This window comes from Fundulus heteroclitus, chromosome 14, assembly GCF_011125445.2.
Source record: "Fundulus heteroclitus isolate FHET01 chromosome 14, MU-UCD_Fhet_4.1, whole genome shotgun sequence".
NCBI classification, from domain to species: domain Eukaryota; kingdom Metazoa; phylum Chordata; class Actinopteri; order Cyprinodontiformes; family Fundulidae; genus Fundulus; species Fundulus heteroclitus.
Window position 1 is genome coordinate 9,975,390 of NC_046374.1, and position 27,372 is coordinate 10,002,761.

The 27,372-nt window shown below is 40.1% G+C and overlaps 1 protein-coding gene across 1 annotated transcript in view; it reads left to right on the forward strand.

The window, feature by feature from the left end:
• Window positions 1-27,372, forward strand: part of sorcs2 (sortilin-related VPS10 domain containing receptor 2) — a 413,959-nt gene that overhangs the window by 333,941 nt on the left and 52,646 nt on the right. Inside the window, exons 4-7 of the mRNA XM_036146243.1 lie at window positions 8,210-8,374; window positions 11,363-11,436; window positions 18,559-18,623; window positions 24,748-24,866. Of these exons, the coding sequence (XP_036002136.1) occupies window positions 8,210-8,374; window positions 11,363-11,436; window positions 18,559-18,623; window positions 24,748-24,866 (423 nt within the window). The remainder of the gene's footprint in view (window positions 1-8,209; window positions 8,375-11,362; window positions 11,437-18,558; window positions 18,624-24,747; window positions 24,867-27,372) is intronic.

Genomic DNA, 27,372 nt, shown 5'->3' on the forward strand with positions numbered 1-27,372 from the left:
GTCTGTGAGTGGAAGAATCAAGTTGAGTTTGGGTGAAGACACGAAGGCACACCTACAGTTTGACAAGAGTGCCACTTGTTGGTAAACTGTGTAACTGCGTGGGGAGACAGTAGGTTTGAGGGGTGAATCTATTTTTATTGGGAGATGTTTTGGCTTGAAAGACTTATTGGAAACTGTGTAACATTTTTATACAGCAGTACAGCAGTCGGTAACAATGGCGGAAATTACCTGTCTTTTTTCTTTTCTTTTCTTTTTTTTTTGGGGGGGGGTGGATAAATATATTAATTCTATGTTGTCAAATGTACAGCTGGAGCCATTTAAGTACAGGATACAGCTTATTGCCATGGTGCCAGTGGTGCGGCGGCCTGTTGCTGCAGTTTCATAGTCGTTTTTAAGTTCTTTAGTCAAACTAGTTCCTTGCAAAATTGCAAGAAAACTAATTTAAATTTAGGGTAGATAAGCTTGCTTTAGTTTTAAGTCTGTTAATTTTTTTCAGTTTTGCTTTATTTGCTTAATTTACCAGAGGTTGAATGTTCCTTGCTTTTATGTCTGATGCTGAGAAGAATCGCGCAGGAGGGGAACCAGACAGCTATTATTGCTCTCTCCCGAGAGGAGCTTTTAGACCTAGCTGGGATTTCCAAGCATGCTGGGATAAGACACAATATTCCATCGGATGTGCTACAAAGGCAAAATTGGGGGATGTGTGTGGGAGTGAAAAGAAACAAGAGACAGAGGAAGAGCACGGAGACTCTTCCGTCAATTCCTATGGGTAATGTTTGTGCCATGCAGATTAAGATGGAGGAGGTTGAAACATTCACCAAGGAGCTAGAAAGTCTTTTAGGAGAGCAGCCTAATGTGGAGACGTGGTTAAATGACTGCAAACTGGACACTAAGACCACCATCAATGGCTTTCTGATGAAACATGCAGATAGGGATATGAATAAAGGAAGGCTCTGGCCCTACTGGTTAACAGCAGATGGTTTAACCCTGATCATGTGACAAAGAACACATTAGCTTCAAAGACAGCATTTTTAGCCGTTAGTGTAAGACCATACTCCTTGCCATGGGAATTCAAGATACTATCACAAGACTACAAGCAATATATCCGCATTTGTTCATTTTCCTTTCTTTAGATCTAAGCCATCCATTCCTCCCCATTACTCTCCCAACCTTTAAGCAGTTTTAGGACGGCCGGAGAGGGAGACAGGGACAGAGTGAAGGCTCTGCAGAGAGAGCTTATGGTGAAGAGTGAGGAAGGGAAAGATACAGGCAGAAGCTGGAACATCAACTGCAGTAGGATGAAGTGAAGTAGGGCTCTTCAGGCATTAAAAAGCATCAAAGGTCTCGTGAGGGAGCATGGACTGTTGCCTGATGGGGACCAGAATCATGTTAATGGGTTGAATGTCTTCTTTAATCTAAATGAGAGCATCTCTACTTCATGTCAGCTCCCTTTGGTGCCTACTTTCCCCACTGTTACGTCCGTTACCCCATGTGTCATGTTGACTCAAACACCCATCTCCAACAGCTTGGTCTCCTTCCTCCTCCCATCCAGCTCAGAACCATTGTCCCGGTCCAGCACCACAACCGCATCACTCTATACCTGTACAGTTCTCCCTCCTCCCCACCTACACATCCATTACACCCAAGGAATGTCACGTGAAGAGAGGACTTCATAGACTGAAGCAGGGAAAAACAGCTGGACCTGATGGCAGTAGCCCCAGACTTTTCAGGACTTGCTTCATTCAGCTGTGTACCATAGCCACATATTTCTTCAACCCGAGCCTGAACCTACAAAAAAGTCCTCACACAATGGAAAACATCTTGCAAAGTTCCTTCTGGTTCCCATTCAAGGCATGGGGGTGGAGGTTGAACCCAGTTACAGGTCCTGGATTTGCAGCTGGATAACAAGCTGTGCTGGTCCAGACAGAGACAGAGTACAGGAAGGGTCAGAGCAGACTGTAAAAAAACCTTCAATGTCAGCAGTCCCCTTTTGCTCATATTTTACCAAACCGTGGTGGCCAGTGCACTGTTTTTTTAGTGTGTTGGGGAGAGGCAGCTTGCTGTTGCAACAAGAACAGACTTAATAAACTAATAACGAGGGCAAGTTTACCGTTGGGGCTGATTTGTAGCAAGTTCAGCATATATGCTAGGGTGAGGATGCTCAAGAAACTGAACTGTGTTCTAAGGAATGATTTACACACTGCTTGACCCAGAAGTGTTTACAGACAATACCTTCAGTCACAGACCGATAACACTTCAATGCAGGGCTGAATTCAGCAGCAAGGCCTTCCTACTATCAGCCATTTGCCTTTGTAATTATTCAAATATCTGATCAAGTTATTCTGCCTTATTTATCAAACAAAATGTTTCAACATTTTGTGCACTTTGGCTGTCTCTTTGCCCGCTGTCACTTGCTCTGCCCGCTCCTTTCTCATCTCTCTGCCGAAGTTTGCTCACACGACAGACTCAATTGAAGTAATGAGGTGAAGCAAATGCGATCTGATTCCTTCTATTGAGAAGTAGAAGTAAATGTGTCACATGTCTGTTGTATTAAGTAGCGCCTTACTGGAGGTCAGCTATTTGTGCTTTATAGACACGACTCTTCTGCCACTCAGATGACATGGCTGCATCTGTTTCTGGGTGTTAGCTGTTCCCATCATTGTTGGTACAATGGTCTAGTCCATTGTACCAACAATGATGGGAACAGCATAAATGCCACCTATGTTTTCCTAGATGTATGGCATTATCGTATTTTTTTTTTGTTTTTTTGCATTCTTATTTGTATACTATTGGGTATATTGTTACAATATATAGGTTCTTGTAATAAATTAGTAGCACTTCGCACTTGACTGATAATGCACCTTGGCTTGTTTTGTGTGTTACTTAAAAACTAAAGAACCACAAAGTGGTTGTGTTCTCCTAGTCTATGCACTTACAGTAGAAACATAGTATCTATCGATCTGTTGTCTTCTGCTTTTTTGAGTGGAACTGAATGAATGTGGTCCCAGTGTAAAGTACCTTGAGTGGTCAGTATGACTAGGAAAGTGGTATTTAAATGCAGCCTGTTAACCTTTTCACAATAAAAGGGAATATAATTGACTCAGTGTTCTTCTATCATACAGAAGCCCAAAGGCCAAGACAGTTGACAGTCATGACTTGAAAAGTGCATTTCAGTTTTTAATCACAAAATGCTATGTATGTATTATGAAAAAAAACAAACAAACAAAAAAACTCAACAAAATGCAATTACAAAGCAATAATATATGCTTCATAGTGCAGAGGTGGTAGATATGTTTGTGCCCATGCCCCAGCTTCCTCATATTCATTGGTATAATTGAGTTCAGGTCTGGATGTGTCTAATTTACATGTGCATCTTCCTTTGCATTTGTTGGCTAATCAGATCTGGATGTGTGTCAGATCACTGACGGATTACCATGTTTGTGTTCGAGGATGTCCATCTGTCAGAGGTTAAGCCGAGTGATGTACTTTAAGCAGACACATGCTGACAGAAGCAGGTTAAACTGAAGGATGTTCCTGCCCTTCAGGGACTTGAAGCAAAACCACAGTGAGACACAGTGAGACATCTATCAAAAGAAACACTTCAAAAGAGGTTCTAGAAAGTGTGAGCATCGGGACTTGTACTGTAAAAAAATTATCAATTGCCTAAAACAGACCATTGCTGCAGCAAGAGTTCTGATGAAAATCAACAAGAGGGATCATATTTCTCCAATTTTAGCTTCCCTTCATTGGCTTCCTGTTAAATCAAGAATAGAATTTAAAATTCTCCTTCTAACGTATAAAGCCCTTAATAATCAAGCTCCATCATATATCAGAGCTCTGATTACCCCGTATGTTCCTAACAGAGCACTTCGCTCTCAGACTGCAGGTCTGCTGGTGGTTCCTAGAGTCTCTAAAAGTAGAATGGGAGGCAGATCCTTTAGCTATCAGGCTCCTAACTCCAAGTTTTGGTCTGTGAGGCAGACACCCTGTCTACTTTTAAGACTAATCTTAAAACTTTCCTTTTTGACAAAGCTTATAGTTAAAGTGGCTCATGTTACTCTGAGCTATCTCTATAGTTATGCTGCTATAGGCTTAGGCTACTGGAGGACATCAGGGCCTATTTTTCTCTCACTCTGCTGATTTCTCCTACTGTTCTCCAATTTGCTCAGCTTGTTGTTATTTCATCTTTTACCTTTTTGTTCTCTGTCATTTTTTTTCCTTCATAGCAGGTACACCTGGTCTGGCGTTCTGTTAACTGTGATATCATCCAGGCATGTTACCATATAATGTTGAAAAGATTCCTGGATCAATGCGTGCTTCTGTGCTTTTTTGTCTCTCTTGTTGTGTCTCTGCTCTGTCTTCTCTAACTCCCAGTCGGCCGAGGCAGATGACCGTTCACACTAAGCCTGGTTCTGCCAGAGGTTTTCCTTCCCGTTAAAGGGGAGCTTTCCTCTCCACTGTCGCTTCATGCTTGCTCAGTATGAGGGATTGCTGCAAAGCCATGTACAATGTCCCTGTGGCTCTACGCTCTTTCAGGAGGAGTGAATATTGCTTGTCAAGACTTGATGCAACCTGCTGGGTTTCCTTAGAGAGGAAACTTTTTGACCAATTTGTGTAATCTGAATGAATTTGACTTTGGAAAGTGCCTTGAGATGACAAGTATCATGAATTGGCGTTATATAAATAAAATTTAATTGAATTGAGTTGAATCCTCACTAAGTTATAGCTCAAAGCAAGTTTTATCATTTTCTTCATTTTCTTATCATTATTGGGGATAAATGAGCATCAGAGTTTTAAAATGAAGAATAATAGTGTTGATTTGTGAAGTTTAGTTGTAGTTCGACAGTGAATATGATTTAAATAGTCTATCAGATTTGCTTTTAAATTTGCTTTAGTTTATCATGCAACAGTATCTCAGAGGCCATCTGTTGGAGTCAAGATGTTGAGAATAGCAGTCAGTGGAGCCAAAATATCCCATGTTTAAATAGGATCCCTGCAAATCCTCAAAGCAAGAAAACACAGAGCGCTGATCATCAGAAGCAGCAGTAAGAGAGCAAACATCTGGGGTGAAGAGAGCTTCGAAGGGATAGGGGTAACTAGTCTAGGGTAAAAACTTGAACTGGACCAACCATTGTGCCCAGCAGTTTATAAAAATTATTTATTACTTTCTACATTGTTGGCGCTGTTGCCTTTTGTTTGCTTGTATTTTTAATATAGTTCCGTCTCCAGCTGTATGGACCTTTAGCTACTTCCCATTAGCTTCAGCATTGTAGATGAAGCAAAAAAAAGGCCAACATAACATAAACGGCAGCATTCACAACTGTCCTCCCTATCCATCATCATCCTTTAGAAGATGTTGGATTTGACGGTGGTCCGGGGGGAACATCAACTCTTTGGATCTCTTTAATAACCCCGTCCGAACTTGTGCTTCTCGAAAACTTTGTCCCTGACTGTTTGGAGACATGGTGTCTGGGGCCTTTTAGAAAAGGTCTGTTTATAATGACATAACTGAATCTTGCCTAGACTAATAATAATAAAAAGAACAGTGAAAGAGTCCAATAGTTTATTGGTGATTGGAACCTCCAATGCAGATACTAACTTTAGTGTTGTTACAAGCTAACAACTAGCTAGTTTCCATCGCTACAAATTGTTGCCATCTTCTCGGCCAGTGTTTCTGTTTTCTCCTGGTTACACAAAAATCACCCAAGCGATGTAAACGTAAGGAACTCCTCTTCATTGCTTTTTTAACCAAGGATTATAGGGAAGCAGAGCCACCCCTTTATTAGCTGGCTGTATCAACATGTCAGGCTAACAGCTAGGCGTGGGCTGGCTACCGGTCTCTAGCTTTACTCAGGTTTCCAAAAACCTACGGTTTCAAAAGGAATCACACAAGCTTCTCTCTAAAGATAATACAACAATGTAGAGAAAAGATCAATGGTCTATATAATAATTTCTAGATATTTGTTTACATTTTAAGAAATATAAAAAATATATATATTATTTGTTATTTATATCCTTCTCAATGATCACAGAATAATTCTTTTTTTCGGAACAAAAATTTTCTTTATGATAAGAGTCCTTAAGGGCGGAGGACCTCCATGCCACCCCCTAATCTTTGGCTCCTGCCACAGATTCTCCATCAGATTCTTGCCAGGAGTCATTAATATTAATTCAAGTTAAAAAAAAAAGATGCCTTTTCAGTCAAAAGATTACTTTAATCCTAAATCCGTCAGGGGTGTGAATAATTTTTGCAAGCAACTCCTTTCTTCTTCCTAATTCACCCCTAGGATTGTCATCCTTGCTGGGTTTCTTTTGCTTTAAAATAACACTGCTTTAAAAGAACACACACACCAAGCACTTAAGCGTTCCAAGCAAATAGATGTGAGGCGTTCTTCACACACTGCCTAATTGCAGTCATGAAGAGAATACCAAAGAATTTGTGCGCTTACTTGGTGCGTGTGTCTCTAGGCGTATACATTTATTGAATTTCTCTAATATAATATAGAAATAGCGTCGCTTCAGCTTCACAGTTAAGTGCATTGCTAGTGTGAAGCGTATTTGATGTTGAACCTTTTATCTTAATGAAGAATAGAAAAGAGGAAGGGGAAAAAACATTTTAGAAATTATTGAATAAAAAACACAAACAACTTTTGATCAATCAGTATGCTTTAAGATTTAAGGAATGGAAATGTTGGACAAACTTCCGATTCACATTTGGTAAAGTGCTTTGTTTAAATGCTGCAGTACAAGGCTGCTTTTAACCGTGGGCTTTACTTTGATTAAATGAATGGTATTAGGGAAAATAACATTAAAGGATTCTTGGAGACACATTTGACTTCTATTCTTCTAATAAAGCTCCCATTTTGTTTTTGGTCATCCATGGGTTAGTTCATTGCTATGGATCTATACGACCAAGTTTGGGATTCTAGGAGTCCAAGTGGTTTAGTTATTAGATTAAAAAAAAAATCTTCCAAACATACTGATAATTAAATTTCCTAAATGTGGCATGACAGAAGGCCTGCAGGGGCATTTTTCCTGGACGTATAAAGTTCCAAGACAAGTTTTCAATGTTCAATAAAAAAAATCAAATAGTCAACTTTAGGTAATGAATCACAGCTGTCTGACCATTAAATATAGTAATTTATTATCAACTATAATAAGATTTTGCATTTAATTTTAATTAGTGAACAATGATTGCTTGGAGAGGATTGATATTTGTTCATTTACAAATGCACATTTTAACTGACACTTCAATGGGGAAAGAAATATTCAATGGGTTAGATTTTGAGTAGGAACATTGATTTTACCCCTAATTTTGGAAGATAGTAAGTAAATTGCATCACAACAAATCACAAAAAGATAGTTTCCTTTGTGTAAGAACGTTTCTTTTATAGTTGGTAAGCTTGACCAGAAACCTATATTTCTGGTCAAGCTTACCATCGCTATGAGAAGATAATTAAATGTCTAATCATTGCTGACAGACGCCCACATTGCAATCCACTTATTGGTGTAAGAATATGAGTGATGCTGGGTGATTGAGACTCATGGTGTGAAGCCATATTGAGTTGTTAGTATGACTTGAAAAGTGTTCTAAGTTCAGTCCATGTGCAGCAATCATGTTCACTGATCAAAAACATACTCTTAAAATAAGTTCTTTATATTCCCATTCTTCCTTTAAGGGTTGTGCATTATGTAATATGAGGCCAACATAAAACAGATTTAATTGGATATATGCTAGTATTATACCAAATGCTGTCTACAAATTGAAAGTTATAAGCATCACTAGGATCATAATTTACACCAACCAACCCTCATTGGTCAGCTTCCTGCTGCTCTTATATGACGCAGAAATGGTTCTGGCTCATTTGTTCCTATCGATCTTTGCTATTGGCGGCTTTAAATGGCTCATAACTATGATTGGTGGTTTTGCAGGTCCCGGTCTGGTCCGTGTTTAAAGCTTTCACTTTATGAGCTATAAAACTTTAAATAGATAATCAATAGAAGGTCGCCCGCTACCAAGGCTAGTGAAAAGTTTTTTTTTTTGAAGTTTAAAATGGCCCTGAGTGAATGTAAATGTGCAGCCACAAAATGCATTTGTGTTCATCAATTTTCCATTCGGAGTGGCGGGGGGTTCGGTAGGCGGCGGACGCACAAGTATTGTTATTATAAGGAGCGGATGACCTCATAAAATCTTCTGTCTGTCTTTCAGGTTGTCATGGTGGGATCGTCGATAAATGAACGGGATCAGATGCTGTTCATCAGCACCGACGAGGGCTCTTCCTTCCAACGGCAGGCAGTCGCCTTCACACCAGAGACAGTCATCTTCCACCCAAAGGAGGAAGACAAACTCTTGGCTTACTGCAAGGACGGCAGGGTGCGTATCGCAGCTCCACAAGGTGGGAGGCGGGGGGGGCAGAATTAGAAAGGATGCGACTCCCTCAGATTTTCACCAAATGTGTCCTGCCTGTGTATATGCACGGGATCAGGCTTATCGCTGCTGATTTGGAATTTCTCTTTCTCTCATCAACATGGCAGCTGAGCATTTGTGGCCTGGCTGTTCTGCTCGCAGCATGGTGAGAACGCCACTAGAACAGTTTGAAGAGACAAGAAATATGAGCAGCGGACAGTCTGGCCCACTGTTAATTTTGTAACATTTGGCCTGATACTGCAAACCGCTTTCTTTGGTAAATGAACTGCAAGTGAGCAGTACACAGTTTTGTTAAATTGTTCATAGAAGTCATTTCCATCCATTAAAAATGGTTAATAGATTGAGAAATAAAGGAGTAAAATTGTCTCTGAATGCCAGAGAGTACATGGTCTGTTATGCAACCCTGTCGTGAGCAACTTCAAAGCCAAGCGCCTCGCTGCGGTGTTCAACATCTCATTAGAGTGAAATTGTCAGTTAAAATGCAAGCGTTAAAACCGGCCATTTAATGGTGACAGACATAGGGCACGGAGGGATCCTCAGGTGCTGCTTAATGAATGTGCACGCACCCTTCCACCGCAGATAATAATGTGGCTTCATGGCTCTAAAAGTCTTCAACTGCGGTTTTAGCTCCATGCTATTTGTAGCTGGGAGGCATCGCTATCTTTCAGTGGCTGCTATGCAGAGCTATATATCTGCTAGATGAGACCCATCCTGGTGAAAGGCTCTGGATTCTTCTAGCATTTCAGCCTCGTGTCACAATGTCAGAGGCTGACACAAGCTGTTTATCATATTCCGTTCTTTGTTAGATAATAGAATTAGCATCATCATTATCTCTGCATTCAGCGTAGATTGAAGTCGAAGTTCAAATCATTGTTGGTTTGCACAAACTTGGTGAATAAAGCTGATTGTGATCATTATTGTCGTCATCATAATTTGTGTTTAATCTTCAAATGTTCAATCATGTTTAAATGTAGATATATTGCTTTGAGGCACGCAAAAAGAGAAATGTAATCTTTATCACAATCATGTATTGTGTAGTAAAAGCGGATGTGCAGTCAGAAACTCTAGACAAAAATGTATAAGAGGGCAATTAGACACTCTCACCTTCTCTTTGAAGTTACCAAAGACATTCTTACCGTCCTTTATTTTTGACTTTTTCAATTCCCCAGTGCCCCAGAAACTCTTACAAGGAAGGATCTTAATGAATATTTTGGACATGAAAAACAAGTATGGTATATCAGCAAAAATACCTCATACCAACTGTCAAGCATGTTGGTGTGGGGCTGATTATTTGGCCATTTTTGTTGCCAAATGACCTGAGGACTTTAAAGTCACTGAGATGGCTATGAACTCATTTGTATTGAGACCATCTAAAACTCCAGAAACCCTCTAAGGAATTTGAGTGGGGACAACTAATATAAATAATATTGGACTTCAGACTTGTTGATACATTTCTGGTTGTCAAAACTTCCCCTCAGAAGCAGCCCTGGGAATATGCTGAACAATCGTCATTAAACCCACCCCTTTATAAATCAGCCACCCAGACTGTGGATTTACCAACACTGTGAAGGGTAGACCCTATTGGTCAGATCTTAGGATGGGAAGCCATATTGGTATAGTTGCAGCTAAACAGGTTTAAGGAGTTCCAGATCGGCCAACAGCTGTGACAGAATTGAAAAGATCCTCTTCACACCTGTGGCAAATGAAATATGTTTTCCAGCATTCTTCTTCATTTAAGGAAAACTAAGCTTACCAGTAGGAGGAGGTTAGTGAAAGGAATCATGAACAAAACCACTGATGTGAAACAGAAGCCACAAATTACCTTTCAGCACTGTCTCATTTATTTATCAGACAATGGGAGCACATTAAATCTCACATTTTGGTTTCCCACAAATGATACACAGACCATTTCACATGACAATGTTTCCCAATGGAAGATGACCTCCCCCATACAGACAGCTTAACCGTGAAAAAAACATGTTGTCATCATTCATACATCACACTTGTTCAGCTCCTCCACCAGTACTCCAAATTTTGAAGAATGTGGATGACAGTCATACAAAGCTGCTTGTTACTTCTTACCGGTGAAATCCTCTATCAGCAATGTTTTCACTCTGAGCTCTGTTTACATTTATGGGTAAATTAAGTTTAAATATTCCAGCAAATGAAAGGCTTCAGTCGGTCAGTAGACAGACTTGGAACATCCAATCTGTTAGCAACTCAACCTTTGCTGGATGAAAGCCGTCAGTTGTCTGAAGCAAAACAATTTGCTCAAAAAGAAGAGAAAGTAATTTTATTTTTTATTTATTTTTTTATCTTTCAAAGCATGTGTCAGAATACAAAAGACTTCTCCTAACAATAACTTTAAATTTTATACTCAGGGCTTTCAGTGACAACTTTTTTTTCCAGAAAGGACCAAAGGACTTTTTTTTAGGTGGTTTTGAGAAAAGGGAAAAAAAGGGGTGTGGTGAATTGAGATGAATCTTGTATGATAGAGGGAGGTCTGTGCTCTGATTTAAATCTGTTTTTCATATATCGAGGATAGGTTTAAAATCAATAGAATTTCATTAAAGGAGCGAGGACTGGTTCAACTAATTTACATATTACTACCAATACCTTGTCTGGACTCGGAGCATAGTTCAAGAAGGTTCAAGGAGACACACACACACACACACACACACACCGGCCTCACCTGTTATGATTAATAATTAATTGAGCTCAATCTTGATTTGGTGAACCGTGAAATTCTGTAGCTTGATTGGGTGATTCCCCCTCCCCCTTCCCCCATTCCATCCCAGACTCTCAATTTAACCTCCATTGTGAGCGATACAGCTGGTAATAAGGTACAGGCTATGGTCATGATTAAAGGTAAATGCACTGACTGTTTGGTTTTTCTCTCTAACCGTGGTCTTGTCTTTGCTTTTGTGTATCTAGCTCTTTGCTTCGACCGATCTGGGCTTCAAGTGGACTTTACTTCAAGAGAGGGTGACCAAGGACAAAATCTTCTGGTCAGTAAAACTTTAATCTCTCAATAAAGGGTGCCCGTAAAATGGATCAACCTATTAAGTTATGGAGGAAAAAAACACCTACTTCATTAAATTTTAGGGGGTTAAGTATCAGGCCATCAAATAAAAATAATTTAGTTCTAAAATGATATCAATCCAACCACAAGTGTATAAAAACACAAAAGAACTGTCATTATCCTTTGAACAAAAACTATAAAATCTACCTCTACATGTTTTATGGATTTAGGAGAGAAAATAGCAGCAGGTTAATGCTGAAGACCAAGGTTTGGTGGCTGGCTACTCTGGAAGTGTACATTTATACAATGTACATTTATACAAGGAAGAATGAAGATTTTTTTCTGCCAGTCAATCAGAAAGGGTTACAAGGCTATTTCTAAATAGTTTGAAGTCCATCATTCTGCATTTTCACAAGAGGAAACCATTTAAGGTAGCTTGAAAATCTTCTCACAACTGCATGTCCGAGATGATTCACCCAAAACTCAAACCCTTCACTACTCAGAGCAACTGTGAGAAAAAGCAAAGAAACAAAGGAACTCAAGAACCCCACTGCAGATTACACGCCTCAGTTAAAATGTTGTATGTTGCGGTACATTAGAGTGCAGTTAGAAAAAAAGCAAGTATTCTGTGTTGGGAAAATGCTTTCTAAAGGGTCTGCCTGGTCTCTCTGCAGACATCTCCACGCAGGCCAGATTTCTGTGACCACATTAAATGGTAACCTTGCCTGCAAGCTAAATTCCGTCGGTATTTGTGCATTCACAAACACACAAGAATTCCTCCCCTGCCTCAACCCTTCGAGACCATACCAAAACTGGTCAGGTCAATCACTTTTTAGTGTTATGGTTTAAGGTGGGACATACAGTTGTGACGAAAACAAGAGCTGCTGAGCCCACAGCCAGACAAAAATTAACATTGTAGCACAGGAGGACAAACCAGATGCGTAGCTGCAGCTATCACATCGGTTTTGTCAGAATCCACGATTGTCACAAGTGTCACTATCCAAAAATGTGTGCGTTGACTAGCTTAACATGTTGTGGTATCTCATAATGCCTGCCACTTATGACATTTTCATTTGATTCTGCGATTGGCTAAAACCAACCTTTGGCAGGCGGGCACTTGGTGTTGCTTCGCCAGACAGCTCGGGAAGTTCAGCTGAATGTCCCTCCCTTCCCTGAACAGATTCGATGGAAGCAGTCCCAGATTAATGATGTGCAGAAGTTAGAAAGCTACGCATTATCAATCTGGCTTGCCAGGTTAACTGAATGACACTACGATCCAAAGGGTGGTGCAGAATACTGCCGTTTGTTATGCTACTTTATGAGATGTTTTTATTAGTGGAATAGTGTGGTTCAATTTAATCAGATATATTATTAACTAGAGTGAATGTTGGTTTGTGAGGCCCATGGTGTTCATACTCACACATGTGGAAAGGTATGTTTAGCTCTTAAAACATCAGGCGAACATTTGTTTGGAGAATTCCATCTAAATACAATAGACTGGTGAACCATTGCCCTTTGCTAAAAAGAGACCAAATTAGAGATGTTTTGGACATGAAAAACAAGCATTGTATATCAGCAAAAACACCTCATACCAACTGTCAAGCATGTTGGTGGGGGGCTCATTATTTGGTTATTTTTGTTGCCAAATGACCTGAGGTTTTTAAAGTCACAGAGATGGCTATAAACACATTTGTATTGAGACCATCTAAAACTCCAGAAACCTTTTGCAGACCTAAAGGAACTGAACCAATGATGTCAGGAAAGAGGGGAACAACATTTATCCACAACAAGAGAAGAGACCCATAAGGTCATAAAGAGAACTATTATTGTTGCTAAAGGTGGTGCTCAACACTATTGGATCATGTACTCTACCCACTAAACCTTTTCATTCTGCTTTTATTTTTGTCTAATAAATGAAGACAATGTTAGGAATTAGACCAGCAGGAAACGCAACATTCGAGTGCGATGTTTATTAGTGAAAAACCAGAAAGTGTGGATACAGGTAGCAAGCAGAGGAGTCAGACAGGATGGCAAAGGCTTGGCCAGGGGACATGTTTGGGGTCTTATATGGCAGAGCAGAGATGGGCAGACAAATCCAGGGGCAAGGCAAGGCCCATTGTCATGGAGCAAGGTCCAGGTCCAGGTCCTGGTCCAGAAAACAAATCCTCAGTACATATGTGACCAGGAGAAGGCAGACACATCCAAGATAAGTGATCAAGGTCTTATATATCTATAGTAATACTACAACTTATATCACTGGCCCCAACCTCTGTGTAGTTTCTATGTTCTTCCTGTGCATGAATGCATTTTCTTGTGGTACTCCAACTTTTGAACATATCTCAAGTTGTACACAAGCCCACCCATAAAAGTGAGGACCTCTGTGCCCAGGGGAATGTGGTAAACCTAACATGGAAACCAAAAGATACATACAAACTTATCTGTGTGGCGGGTGGTGGCTTGAAAACATTAAAATTAGGAGGCCTACACAACTATAACCCTAAATGAACCCAAAACGGAATGTGACTGCTGAAAAAAATCAGTCAGACAAGTCAGACACATTTTATGAGGATAGATGCGATAATGGTTTTTATTTTGTAATATATGTTTACTGTCTCTACACCTTTTTCCTGCAATTTTGATGTGGGTGGCGCCAAAGCGCCCCCTATTGACCAGTCACCACTGGTTGTGACCTTGTAAAAAGGTCCGGCGTTTCCTGAATCCAACTGTTTCTCTGAAATCAACAAAGGGTTTTACCACGTCTTGATCTCCTAATTCTGATTTTGCCTTAACTTCTTACGTACACGACAGTGCCAAAGGTTTTGTGTCATCTGTCTAAATGGTAAAATTCACTCACTTCTATGGCCACAAGTATAGACAATCCAGCACCTGGGCATGCTTCTACACACATTCATGATAGAATGGGTCGCTCTCAGGAACTCAGAGAGCTCCATCCTGGTGGCATACTAGCATATGCTACAAAATAGTCCACAGTTACTTGTTAGTGGCATTATAACAAAGTGGAAGTGATTGGGAATGACAACAACTCAGACAGAAAATGTTTAAACTACACAATGAGATCAGAAGATGCCAAGGTGCGTAATGTGCAGAGATTGGCAACTTTCTGCAGAGTCGATAGCTACACACGTCCAAACCTTAATCTAATTCAGTTCAGCTCAAGAACAGTGCCGAGAGCTTCATGGAATGTGTTTCCATCAACATCAGCAGCGTCAAGGCCTTACATGACCAATTGCACTTGAACGTTTCTTTGGAGAAATCGTGGATATCTAATCCAAAATGAAGCATCTCTTTTTGCAATTAAAGTAAACATCCAACAGGATGACAGCTGACAACACAAGCAGATGTTTGAGGATTAGTAATAAAAGTGAAGCCATAGAAACGCACACTGTAGATTTTGTTACATTTGACAAGCCTTTTCATCCTGCATCTATCCATCTTTCTCCTTTACTTTCCCGAAGGACAAAATCCAATAATTTACAGAGCCATTATTACCCTTCCAGATTTCTCTATTTTTCCTTGTGTATCACCCTTAAATGCTTTAGATAACCAAACTAGTTATCTTATCAAATAAAAGTAACCTGAGCATATTCAAAATCCTTTTTACAAAAGATGATTTCATTGGTGAAGGGGGGGGGGGGTTGCTATTTGGCCCTATTTGAGGGAGTAATTGTTACCTAAACCTAAAACTGTATACAGGGTCTTTTACAGAGATGTGGAGGTCTCGTTTCCAAATCTGCCTTGTTGAATTCATTCAATTCAGCCACATTAGAGGGTTTCCAAGCATGAAGGGCCTGTTTAAGGTAGGAGCACAATGTATTTAAGTCAATACTTTGACTAGGCCACACTAAAACCTACATTGCTTCTTCAATGTTTACCTGTCTTTGTTTTCTGAGCAGCTGCCTCTCCAGAAATTGTCCGTTTTCCTGTAAAGCAGGTTGTTTCTCCACCATTACTTCACACAGTTGCAGCCCACCTGCAATCTAGTTTAAATGACGATAGTGCTGTGCGGTGGTGGTGTGTGAGCAGGACACACTAACAGCCAATCAGAGCCAGACATTCCCCCTGGCTGTGATTGGTGGTTTCTGACTGGGAGCTTTTTTATTTTCACAGATGATCTGTCACATATTTTACAGTCAGGAGGTAGGGGCAGTTTTACAGAATATGTAAAAAAAAAAAAAACATTCATACAAAAGTTACTTACTCGACGTCTATCTGAATTCATGAACGGACTGTCAAAAGGCGCATTTTGCAATGGAGAGAGTAGACACAGAACATGGTCAGCCTGCATTTCTACAGTGTTTTCTTCATGCCTGCCGGCCTTGGTCTGACCACGATCATGTCTCTTGGATTTCTCTGCCTCACCCTTGTCGGACATCTATGCTGCTTTTTGATTTCTGAACCATGACCTGGATTTGCATCATGACTATGAGCCTAGCTCCTAGTTTCTCTGACTCCTGTGTATGACCAGAGCCAGTTCCTTGGAATCCAACCAGGCCTCGACCAGCATGTCGATCACTTCTACAGCGAGTAAGTCAGCTCTCTCCAGAGCTAAGATCTCCAGCTTGCTCATGCAGAGGTTTTCTGCCAGCACCAGGTTTTTGAAGATCCACCTTTTTGAAAGTACAACGCCGTGTCAAGCTGAATTCAGGGTTCCCTATCTGGCCACTTGTAACAGTTTAGTGACTTGTAAGCCTATGTAGGCTGGACACCACAACATGGTGCAGGACAATTAAATTAAATCATAAAGCAAAAACAACAGACTGTTATCAAGACATTTAAAAGTAAGATATTAAAATGGTATTTCAGACTGTTTTAATATAATTATTTTTACCTCTTCACATATAAAAAAAAGTTAGCAGACAAAGTTTCAAAATGCCAAGGTTGCTACTATTCCAGTTCATTTTTAATCTTTTCGAAAATGATGTTGACATATTACATAAGCCTGTTGTATTTTCCATTTAAGAAAAAGCTCCTTTTTATCCTTGACATGAGTAAGGCTCAGAGTGTTAACGTTCTCTGTGGAGCTACAGCAATTACAGCAGTAGGGTGGTTCTTATTTACCCACCGATCTGCAAAATATCCAGCTGCAGGATGAAACGATTATGGGAGTAATTAAAATTAGATAAATGTTATTTCTCAGCAAGTAAATGGGAATCGCATAAAACAAAGGCATATTAGACTCAATACATTTTATTTGTAAAGACCCATTTCATATAAAAGCCAAACTGAATTCATTTGCTTTCAAAAACTACAAAATTAATAGGCCATTTATTTTGACTGAAGTAGCGGTGTGTGTGGTCTGGTCTTTTTCCTCCTTCCATCCAACCTTACATGTCTTACTAATTGCTCATAAAGTGTCTTTATAGGGAAAGTAGCAATGTCTTTTTACTATGCCGGTGAAAGTTTGCTAATGGAACTTCAGAGTTCTAATCAAATATGCTGCTAATTTTACAGCTCGCAAAGGGGCCCATGATGCAAGAGTAAAATTGTATGTAGCTTAGATTTTTTTCAGAAGAAACATGAGGACAAACTTGGAGTTTTGGAAGCTTCCTTCTGCACATTCCTCTTAATCAAAAGCTTTATATATTCACTCAGGCACCACAGAGGCAGTTCACAAGCATGCTTTGATGTTCTACTGTTTATTCACAATTCATCTTATTTCTCATATAATCTGGTGAGTTACACATTATCTTTCTATGTGCCAATTTAAATTACATTAACAACAAAGCAGAGTAATAATTCAATTTTGGGCAGAGCTGCAAAAATAGGCAATATGCATGATTGTTCAAGTAACAACCAGAGAGGCAAAAAACATGTGAAAATGGAAGAGAGCCCAGGAGGCATTTCCCCTTTCTAGGCCTTTCTAGACCAGTTAAATCACAAAACTGGTGAAGATAATCCAAGAAGGGAAGAGCCGAGCCGGGGGGGTGAAAACAGGAAGGGCTGGTGGGACTGTGCCTTAAGAGTTCTGTCAGTGGAACCTGGTAGGGCTTTAATCTGGTGCATCCACTGGTTGGAAAATACTGGATTACAGAGTTAGTGGCCATCACTGCCCAATTTCTCTTTGTATCACATCTGATTCGCTTGCCCATCCCCATTTATTGTATGTCGTCAAATCAAAGTCTTTGAATCTGAGTTCACCCAGCTTCAGGATCTAAAACCGAGTAGATCACTGAAAAACAACTAGCTTTGTTGGCTGTGTACCAACATACAAATCGTGGTCACAAAGAAGACATACCCACACTTACTATAGTAATATATGACAAATGGATGGTACTGAAGCTGCATTCATTTCTGTAAGAATCATAAGATTTAGGGTTGGGTTATGGGCTGCTCCCTCTCCTGGGGTTCTGTTCTCCCTACTGTCTGCTTCGGTGCCCTGGGCGATGTGTCTTTAGCTCCTCACAATCTCTATTGAGCATTTTTTCTTATGGATAAACTTTACATATACAAGCACACTCTCACAAGCACCCACAAGTGCTTGGATCCAGGTGCTTACAGATTGACTCCTATACAGATAAACCCTATAGTTAGCCCATGCTGTCACTAAATACATCTTGTATTAAACAACACTGCATATTTTCAGTGATGTTATCAAAGTTTGTGCTTGTGATGCTTTTTTGCTTGGTTTTGCTGTTCTTTCTACATCTCTTCCTGCACGTGTAGACGCAGACTCAGAGGTTGTTATCTTATCTCTATTCTCTTTTTCCTTCGCTCTGTTTTTTGTCACATTTTCTCCCTTTTAACATTTTGGTTCCTGTTTCTGTCTTCCTCTTTCACCTTTCCCTTTCTGTGTCCTTTGAATTTAAAATAATCCCAAAATAATGTCCAATAAGGTCTTTTGCATACATTTCTACCAGAGCATTAAAGCGAAACCAGTAATGCTCCACCTGTGAAAATTGGCTTCACCTTGGCATTAAGACAGCAATTCTCAGTGCTATACAGCAAAGCAGGACTCATAAAAAGAGGAAAAAAAAGAATTTTAAGGTTACTGATGCTAAAGACAAAGATTCAACAGTTTTAAAGTCTAATCTGAAACCAACATGTTTAACATATTTTATATTAATGTAATTCTTTTGTGTGTCTTTAGGTCTGTATTCGGTGTGGATTTGGATCCTGATCTGGTGCACATGGAAATGCAAGATTCAAGTGGAGGTACCGTAATGTTTCTTCTGTTTATTAATCTGTTGATATATCAATGCTAAGGAAACCAAGGTACCCTACGATGACCAAACATTCAGGTCCTGTCTACACTAACAGGACAAAATAAACCCTTCCACTTGCCCTTGTTTTTGAGAAAACTGTGCATTTGGGTGAGAAAGAGAAAAAATAACTTTTTTAAACTTTCCTTGAAAAGTATTCAGGGATATACCTCAAGGACAACAGTCTGAGAAATTGTGACCTAGCAGTTTACTTCCATCACTGTAGTTTGCTGTGCTACAGACATCAATGCATGCATTCTCAGGTAACGGTTAAGGCTGGCACCCCGAACAAGAGGTGCACCTCTTTTCCTTTTTTAGAAAAGCCTGTAGGCATGCTAATAGGAATGGTGTCATTTACCTCTGGTATGGCATGGGCTTCTCATGGCAAGGATTTTTCTGTTAAGCTGAGAACTCAGAGAATCCAATATTCAAGCTGGGCATGATCCTGCATTTCAAAACATTTATTAAAACAATAGACAAAGCAAAAACCTTGGTGCAGGCAGGCAAGCCAGAGAGGGCTGAGGCTGGAGACAGGTCCGCAAATCGGGTTCAGGTCGTACGTGGTGGAGGCAGGCGGGTCCAAAGGGCTTGGCTAGAGTCGGGGTAATGGATCTGTCCAGAAAACCAGAGAGGCCGGTGGGGAGCGAGAGCGAGGCAAGACGAGATAGGAAGATCCAGAGACGAGAACTTTGTCAAAACAGGCAAAGAACGCTAGAAATATCTACTCACACTCTGGCAGCAGATGTTTGTGGTGACATCATGGCAAACGTAACTTACTTTTCTTAGTAGCTTTAAACTGTTTATCCAAACATGTGTGCACTGTTCAAAATAGTAAAGTGTTTTCTTCATATCTTCACGCTTAGACCAAAAAATGAAAATTTTCCAGATTAGCCAACGTAAAAGGGCTTATCTTACATAAGAGGCAGCATTTTTTTACTCAACCCTCTAAGTAAACTACCTTTCTCGCATAAGTGTGTATGTCTTTGGATATTGTCAGTTCCCAAAGCAAAATAAGATTATTTTAGTAATCATTTGTGTGGTGGATTATTCCGTGCTCCACCCTTCAGTTTAGTTATTGTAATGTGGCAAATAGATAAAGGGGTTATATGTTTGACCTTGGCGGCGAGCTGCTGGTGTTTATAGATATGGGGGATTTAGCTCCATTCTTTAGCTCTCGGGTCATTGCCCTTAAAATGACCAAACCACAACAGCTAATCACATCAGCTGATTACAGCTTTGTGATCTTCTCTCTGAGGACAAACAGAGTGTATATGAGATTGTAAATGTCCACCTGTGTTTATCCATCGTTTTTAAAATAAGCCCACCAATGGCGTACTCCACCTCTCTGTAAATAAACACGAAGCAGATTCGGAGTGAATGACAACGAAGGGCACGGTAAATTTGTTTTCAAATTAATACCGCTTCACCTTTTCTCCTTAAAAACTTTCCTGTTGAAAAAGCACAAACGCTGAACCTCTTGAGGAGAGCGCTGTGAAATCTGCCAGGCCGAACAGGGACCGCCTGTGTGTGCCGAGCGTGAAGAGACGGGGACGTCTGTGCGGGCCGGCTGCCCGGACATGGGAGCTCTTCCTGGTACCAGGCGTCGCCACATGGTAGTCCTTCCTCTTGCTTTTCATTCCCTCTCCTCAAGTGCCTAGATAGATGCAGATTCAAAGCAGGCTGGGGGCAATCAGGCATGCAGGACCGCTCTGTTCAGTCCGCCACTCGTAACATGTGGCACAGCCAAGGTTAAATGGGGAATGACATCAAAGGATGCAGAGTTGAGGGATTCTTTGCGAGATGAGGAACCGTGGCCTTTTTCTCACACCACGCACCACTGTCTGGCAGGAGGGACAGGACTCCAGAGAAACCGAGACGATCGATTGATGGATAAGCCATTTATGCGGCGGGGGGCCTTACATGGAGAATAGTGTGTGTGAATGGTGTGTGTGACGTCGGGGAGATTGATGCGCGGGGAAACACGATTGTCCCATGTTGGTGTGTACATGTACATACGCCGACAGAGACAGAGATACCCACACAAACACGCACATCTCCCCAAAGTGTAGATGTTCAAACAGATAAAAACACTGTTTTCTTTTTCTTTTTTTAAAAAATCATCTAAAATGATGTTTACTTGTCCTATTTTTTTTTTCTTCCTCTTCCAGTTTTTCCCCAGGATAATACCTCAGTTGCTTTGGGGAAACACACATGTGTGCTCATTACTGAATACGAGTGCGCTTGCAGTTATGAAGGGACAGCAAAAAAAGCCCCGCAGAAGTGCTTGAGCCAGTCGCTGGAATTGAACACTTAGCCCACTGTAATAGTTTTTTAATGACTTCCTCGCCATATGCTGCTTTGATTAAATGTCTGGGCTTTTCAATAAATTAGCCACTCCATTTGTTAGAGCGGACACCTCCTGAGTAAAAGACAATGCAGAGAGGGAGGGGGGAAGGTACAGTGCCAGTAAAGAGGGCTGATTTAGTGATGCAATGTGGACTTTATCCACCCCGGAGCTAAAGTCATCCCTCTGATTGTCCTTTCCTTCTGCTTTTATTCTTCTGCAAAACAATGGTGTCACACGATAGAAGATGTCACTATAGGATATGTTCTGTCAATGGAGGAGGTGGGAGACCCAAAAAGAACCTTTTAGAGAAAAGAGTTCTCCATATGGTTGTTTCAAGCAACACGGTCTTTGGTATTCCAACGAAAGCCGCTGTGATACCTACGTTACACCAGCAGGCGGACATAATGTTGACCTCAAATACAACCGTCAATAGCAGAAGATCCTGAGCTGCGCTACAGATATTTCCAAAATAAGTGCAGCTTGTGTTTTCTGTGATATTTTTTACCCTCCCGTTAACTTCTTCGGCTTACTCGATTAGTTGGGGTGGATGCTCAATTAACAACCTATAGAGGTGATACATCAGCCGTATTGTGAGTGCCAAGTTTTTTCCCCAATGAAAGACAAGGTAAGGTTGGCATTCATCTGATTTTGATAAAGTGTTATTATCATGCATTCAATAATATAATAAACAACAAAATTAACTCCTTTTAGTACTAATAATGGTGACAAAGACATTTGGAAGTAAAACTACCGAACAGGTTTTACCTGAATCTCTGTTCAGTGTAAAACTCTTCAGTTCAGATTTCATCAGTTTGAAGCATATCAAGTATTTTTTTTAGTCAGAGAGGATCAGTTGCAGTTGAGACCGATTTAAACACTGTCAGTTAGCGCTGTCGAAACAAGAGGAAGCGTTAAAGCAGATGGCAACTTGAGCGCCATTAGCGGCTATCGCTCGGACACCTATGTTGTTCTTGTAGTCCTTACAAATTTTTCATATCATGTCTGACACTCTGTCACCACTTCTTTTTTTCTCTCCACAGTTCCAAAAATGCTTCCTGATAAATGATTTAAAAGCGGTGAAAGCTTCACTGCTTCTGTAGCTGAGTTGTTTTAAGCCAGATGGTGTTGTAGCTCAAGGGTTTGCAAACTTCTCAGCCTGTGACCCCCAAAATAACTATGCCAGAGACCCCTCTTTTTGTGTGTGGTGGGAAAACTCTTCCCAATGTGTTAAAATGAGGATTGTTGACCATTTTGTAGAGTTTTGCGTTGGTACTGGTTTCACAATTAAGGAAGTACTAAATATTTTTAGCGAATCAGCATCAAATTGTTGTTAGTGTCAACACTTTAAAATTATTATGCAAACAACTGTGTGACTTTATTCTCGGAATATTACAACTTTATTCTCATAATGTTTTTTATTCTAGAACAACTAATATTATAAGTTTATTTTTGTAATTTCCGAAAAATAAAAGTTTGCATTACAGTCATTGCAGATGAAAGAAAATGAATTATTGCCCTCAGAGGAAAAAAACTGGAAAATTTGAGGTTAATTTCACATATTAATCTCAAACTTGTTTTCTGGTGTTGAAAAGTAAATTTTCTAGAAAAAATATTTCTCCATAAATAAAGGCAAAAGTTTGCTATATCAAAACAAGTATATCTCTAACATTGTAAAGTCCGAAATTTTGGATCATCATTTGAAACATCAACCCCGACATTGTGTGTCGTGACCCCCCGGGGGGTCCTGACCCCCACTTTGAGAACCGTTGCTGTAGCTGACTCTTTGACCAGCACAGGCAAAAACTCAGTACCTACTTCCTTTTTTACTTAAAAATGAACAGGGCACCCATGTTCACATCAGCTTAGGTGTCTTCCCCACTCCAAATAACATGATGACATCCACTGAACGACACTTCGTGGGACAGAGGTCACTTTGACAAGGAACATTGTGTCATTTTATCATCCAAAGATTCAGTGGTGTGAGATCTGATTCAAACCCACACGTTTAACAGTATCAGCCAGGGAGAAGCGAGTCCCTCTGTGGGGTAGTGGAATAAGTCTATGAATTGAATTCAGGGGATGAAAGTTTGAATCCCAGGAAGGGCATCTGGTGTAAAAACTTTGTCAGTCTGTGAAAGTTGCACCAACTTACTGTGGTGACCCCCGAATAAGGGGGCAGCTGAGATGACTCTGATGAGTCTGATGTGGAAAAACGCATTTCAAATGCTCCACTGATATGAGGAAGAGGGACAGGCATCAGCAATGCTCGCAAAAATACTTCTGAAAGGAGTTTTTGTTAAATCTAAACTTTGAAAAGTAATTTAAACAAGCAGCTTTTATTGCTTTCTGTGTCCATGTTGAAGGGTAGCAAAAGCTGCACAATACCTGTCAATTCTGGTCAATCTGCCACTGTTAGGTTAATCTGAGCCAACAAGTGAGGTAGTGACAGCGGTGAAGTGGTCAACCGTAAAAAGGGTTAGCCACCTCCTCAGCTGCAGGGTAAGCAGAGTGTGCAACACACTCATGAGATTTAGGACAACACGTGTTAATCAAATAATGCCTTTAGATGATTTATTCAGTTCTGATGACCTGAACCACTTAAAAATACAAAAAGAGAAAGAGTGTTTTTTATGAACATTGCAGTTTTATGATTTAATTTGTAATGCGACTAAGAATAGGGCACATTTGAGGCACATTTGAGGCACATTTAATGCGTAGCACTCTTCATAGACAAAGCCAAACTCAACTCCATTAGTGGTTCCGCAACCTTTGAGTCCTTCGTTAAAACTCACATCTGAGTTACAAATAACCTGAGGCAGCCGAAAGAAGGGTTCATCAACCCTGAGCAAATTATATCTGCCAATAAAGTATGACATTACGAAACATTTACAATAATTTACACATAAATTAAACCTGAGATCAGCAAACTCAAACATGCTGACAACATAAAGTTACAAAATTAAAAAAAAAGAACATTACTGAACTTGTTAAAACCTTAGCATCTAGTGCTGTGTATTTTGGCTGAAAATGGAGAACTGCCAATGGAAATGTTCGTGTGAACTCCAAACCTCACGGGTGTTGGTGCGTGCAGAAATGAGACTATATGTTGTTTTTTTTCTCTCTGTTGCCTGTTGTCCCCTCTCCTAGGAGAACTATGTCTTTATAATGCTGATGCAGCTGCTGGTGGAAATTCCACAGTGGGTGAGCTCTGCAACAGGTGCTAACCTCGCTGTGTCTGCCTGTGAGGATTATCACCCCCGGCCATTTGGATGCTGAGGCAGCTCTATTTCCATGGAGAAGCTGTCGGATCTCATGATGTTTGGAGATATAGATGTCTCAATTCCATTTTCTTTTCTAACCCTAACCATCCTTATTTTCCTTTATGCCGTTTTGCAGCCTCCGGCTTTTTGTGTGGCAGGTTTACAGCGAAAACTGATGTTTCATTGCTCATGTTGGTTTGGTGACGTGGTTTAAAAAAAAAAAAAACGATTCCTTCATCTTTGGTTTGCTAATTTAACATCACTTAAACGGCTGCTAGTGGTCAGTCCTGCGTTTCTTCCGTGTTTTAAAGAAAGCAGAGGATACATATGCAGAGCAGACGTAAGAAGCACAAGTGGTGATGTCTTTACAAATGTACTGATGTTGTGTGAACCTAAAAGCAAATAGTGTTTATTATTTTTCTTCAAAACTGTAACCAGCTTTTCCTTCCTGTTCCCCCGTGTCTCTGCAGGCTACCTCTACGTTACCTGTCTCATCCAGAACTGTTCAGACAAAATGGTGACCGCCCAGTTTCTTGGTAAAATCGATCACAATTCGCTGTTGGTGCAAGATGACTACATATTTGTCAAGGTATTTATCACTACTGAAGCATGGGTTCAAAACACGTGTGGTAAAATATAACAAGTCAGTTTTAAAGGTAAGAACTACAGGACATATTAAACAAGGAAGAGAGCCTGCTCACCGAGTGAAGTGATTAACAGACCCGGCTGGTTCTCCGGCTAGGAGCTCAACACGGTTCACTTGGCTCTGATTTCATTCTTTTATCCAAGTGTTTCAAAAGCAAATGGATCGCAGCGTAAAAGAACACTTGTTGCAAGTCTACAGCCCTTTAACTTCTTCACTGCCATTCTTTCAGTTTCTGTTGCGGGTTCTCTAAATATTCGACCCTGCATTCTCTTTATAGTGATTTTTGATCAACGCAAAGAACAAGAACCAAGAATCTTCATTGTCATTATGCAGCCCTGTTGAAATTTGGGGGAGACATCGGCTCTGAACGCACACATAACACAGAGACACAAAACAAAAACACCCACGGAAAAGCGAAGAACGACCCTTTCTATAGAAGACACTAAGAAAAAAAAAAGCTAAATTTAAGGTTGAGCTGTACAACAAAAGAGAGAGACTTATCACAGGGGTGAACATATGGTGTAATTATTAATATATAGTATGGCGTATTCAGATAATAATGAGATTTTCAAGTTAAAAAGACAAGAAGAATCAGTGTGGTTGAACCATGTGCATATCTGATTTGTTTTAGCTCTATCTCACAGTGTAGCTTATGATGTTAAAATAATATGATAAAGCAATGATACCAAAATATTTTCTACGTACCAGCAAAGACAACCCAGACTTTCAGAGCCACAAAATTAAATGATTAGACATTTTCTCTGCTTACATCGTGGCTGTTTTTGATTTTCTATTATGCGATTACAGACATTTTTATTTTCAGGACAGGAAGGACTGAGATAATTGTTAATGGTGCCATTTTTGAAGGAGCTCTGCGCTAACGCTGGACATAACACGCAAAATCTCCTTTTTTCACCCATAAATACATTTTGCTGTGTATTTGTGTCTGTAGGAATGCAGAAAATCTGAATGTAGTCTCTCCAGGTGCAGCGTAAATATATTTCTTTTCTGTTTGGATCATATTTTTCATATTTTAGTTTTCTGCATTCTCTATTATATGTCTTAAAAAATAATCTCACAGTTTTTGCTGTGGAGCTGCTCAACAAGGTCGGGGACGTCTGGTTTACAAATTTCACAAATCCAATGTTTTTATTTTTCCTGCTGAGATGTTGTAGTCCAAGCTGAAGGATGATGAAACATTAAGTGTATAAATGAAAATGTTTGGTCACTGGGTTTATTATTCAACAGGATTTATCAAACTGTCCCCCAGCATACTACAAAAATCACAGGGTGGAGAGGAATGCTTTGCCACCTGGAGGGGTGTGAAGTGCCTTACATTTAAAGAGACAGCACCAAAATGAGTTACTCTCAGAAGGACCTCAGAACAGGGGTAAAAGAGGGGCTGCTGGTAGGCCTGTCACAATAACAAATGTTGCTGGATGATACATTTTTCCAAGAACTATTGCAATAAAGCATACTATTGTCATTTGGAGACCTTTTTCAATAATGTGATAATGGCATAATAACACAAGTATATCCTCTCGACCTACCGGCTCAGACCACTGAGCTATATAATACACTGGAGTGCTGATTTTGCCGAAAAACTGAAGTCACTGGCCGCCATCTTGCTACTCCCTACTCTCACAGAATCCCATAGGATTTGGTTGCAACAACAAGCAGTTTTCTGGCTAAGTGAAAACGTTTCACAGGTAATTCTACAGTCAGTGGATGTACTAACACTATCAACTACTAGGAAATTAGGTGCTGAAATATTTTACATGTTATTTATATTAAATATATATATATATATGTATATATAAGTATGTGTATATGTATATATGTATATATATGTATACACATATGTAAATATATGTTTTTGTATATTGTTATTTATATATTTATAAATGTTAAACATATATATTTAAATGAATAAAATGCAAAATATTTCAGCACATGACTTTTCTCAGTACTTATTTTTAGAACATAACATAAAACTATATGGCATTTGACATTTTAAAAGTCTTAAACCCCCCCCCCTTAACATGAGAAAATCCTCGTTATTCGATGCTGTAGTGCACATATTCCCTAGTTACTGGGGGGAAATAGGGAGTACCAATATGGCGGCTGGTGGCTTCAAAGCGACTCGTTCAAACAGACGGTGATTAGCACTCCAGTGTATAATATAGCTCAGTGGCTCAGACAAACTAAGCGGATGGGGTTGTTTGGTTTAAATCCAAAAAAACTCCCACCCTGCAGCGGTCAAGGCTCTCATGCTAAACTCTGAGCCTGTGCCTACCTGACACAAACTGGGTTTTCCCTACCGTATTATAACCCGGGCTCGCTGCCAGGCTACTCACCGCTCCGCCAGGCTAAGCGTTGTTTGTTTATTTTAAATGCCTCATTTTTTAGAGCAGCATAAATTGGTCAGTACAATTCCCGTCTGGAAGAA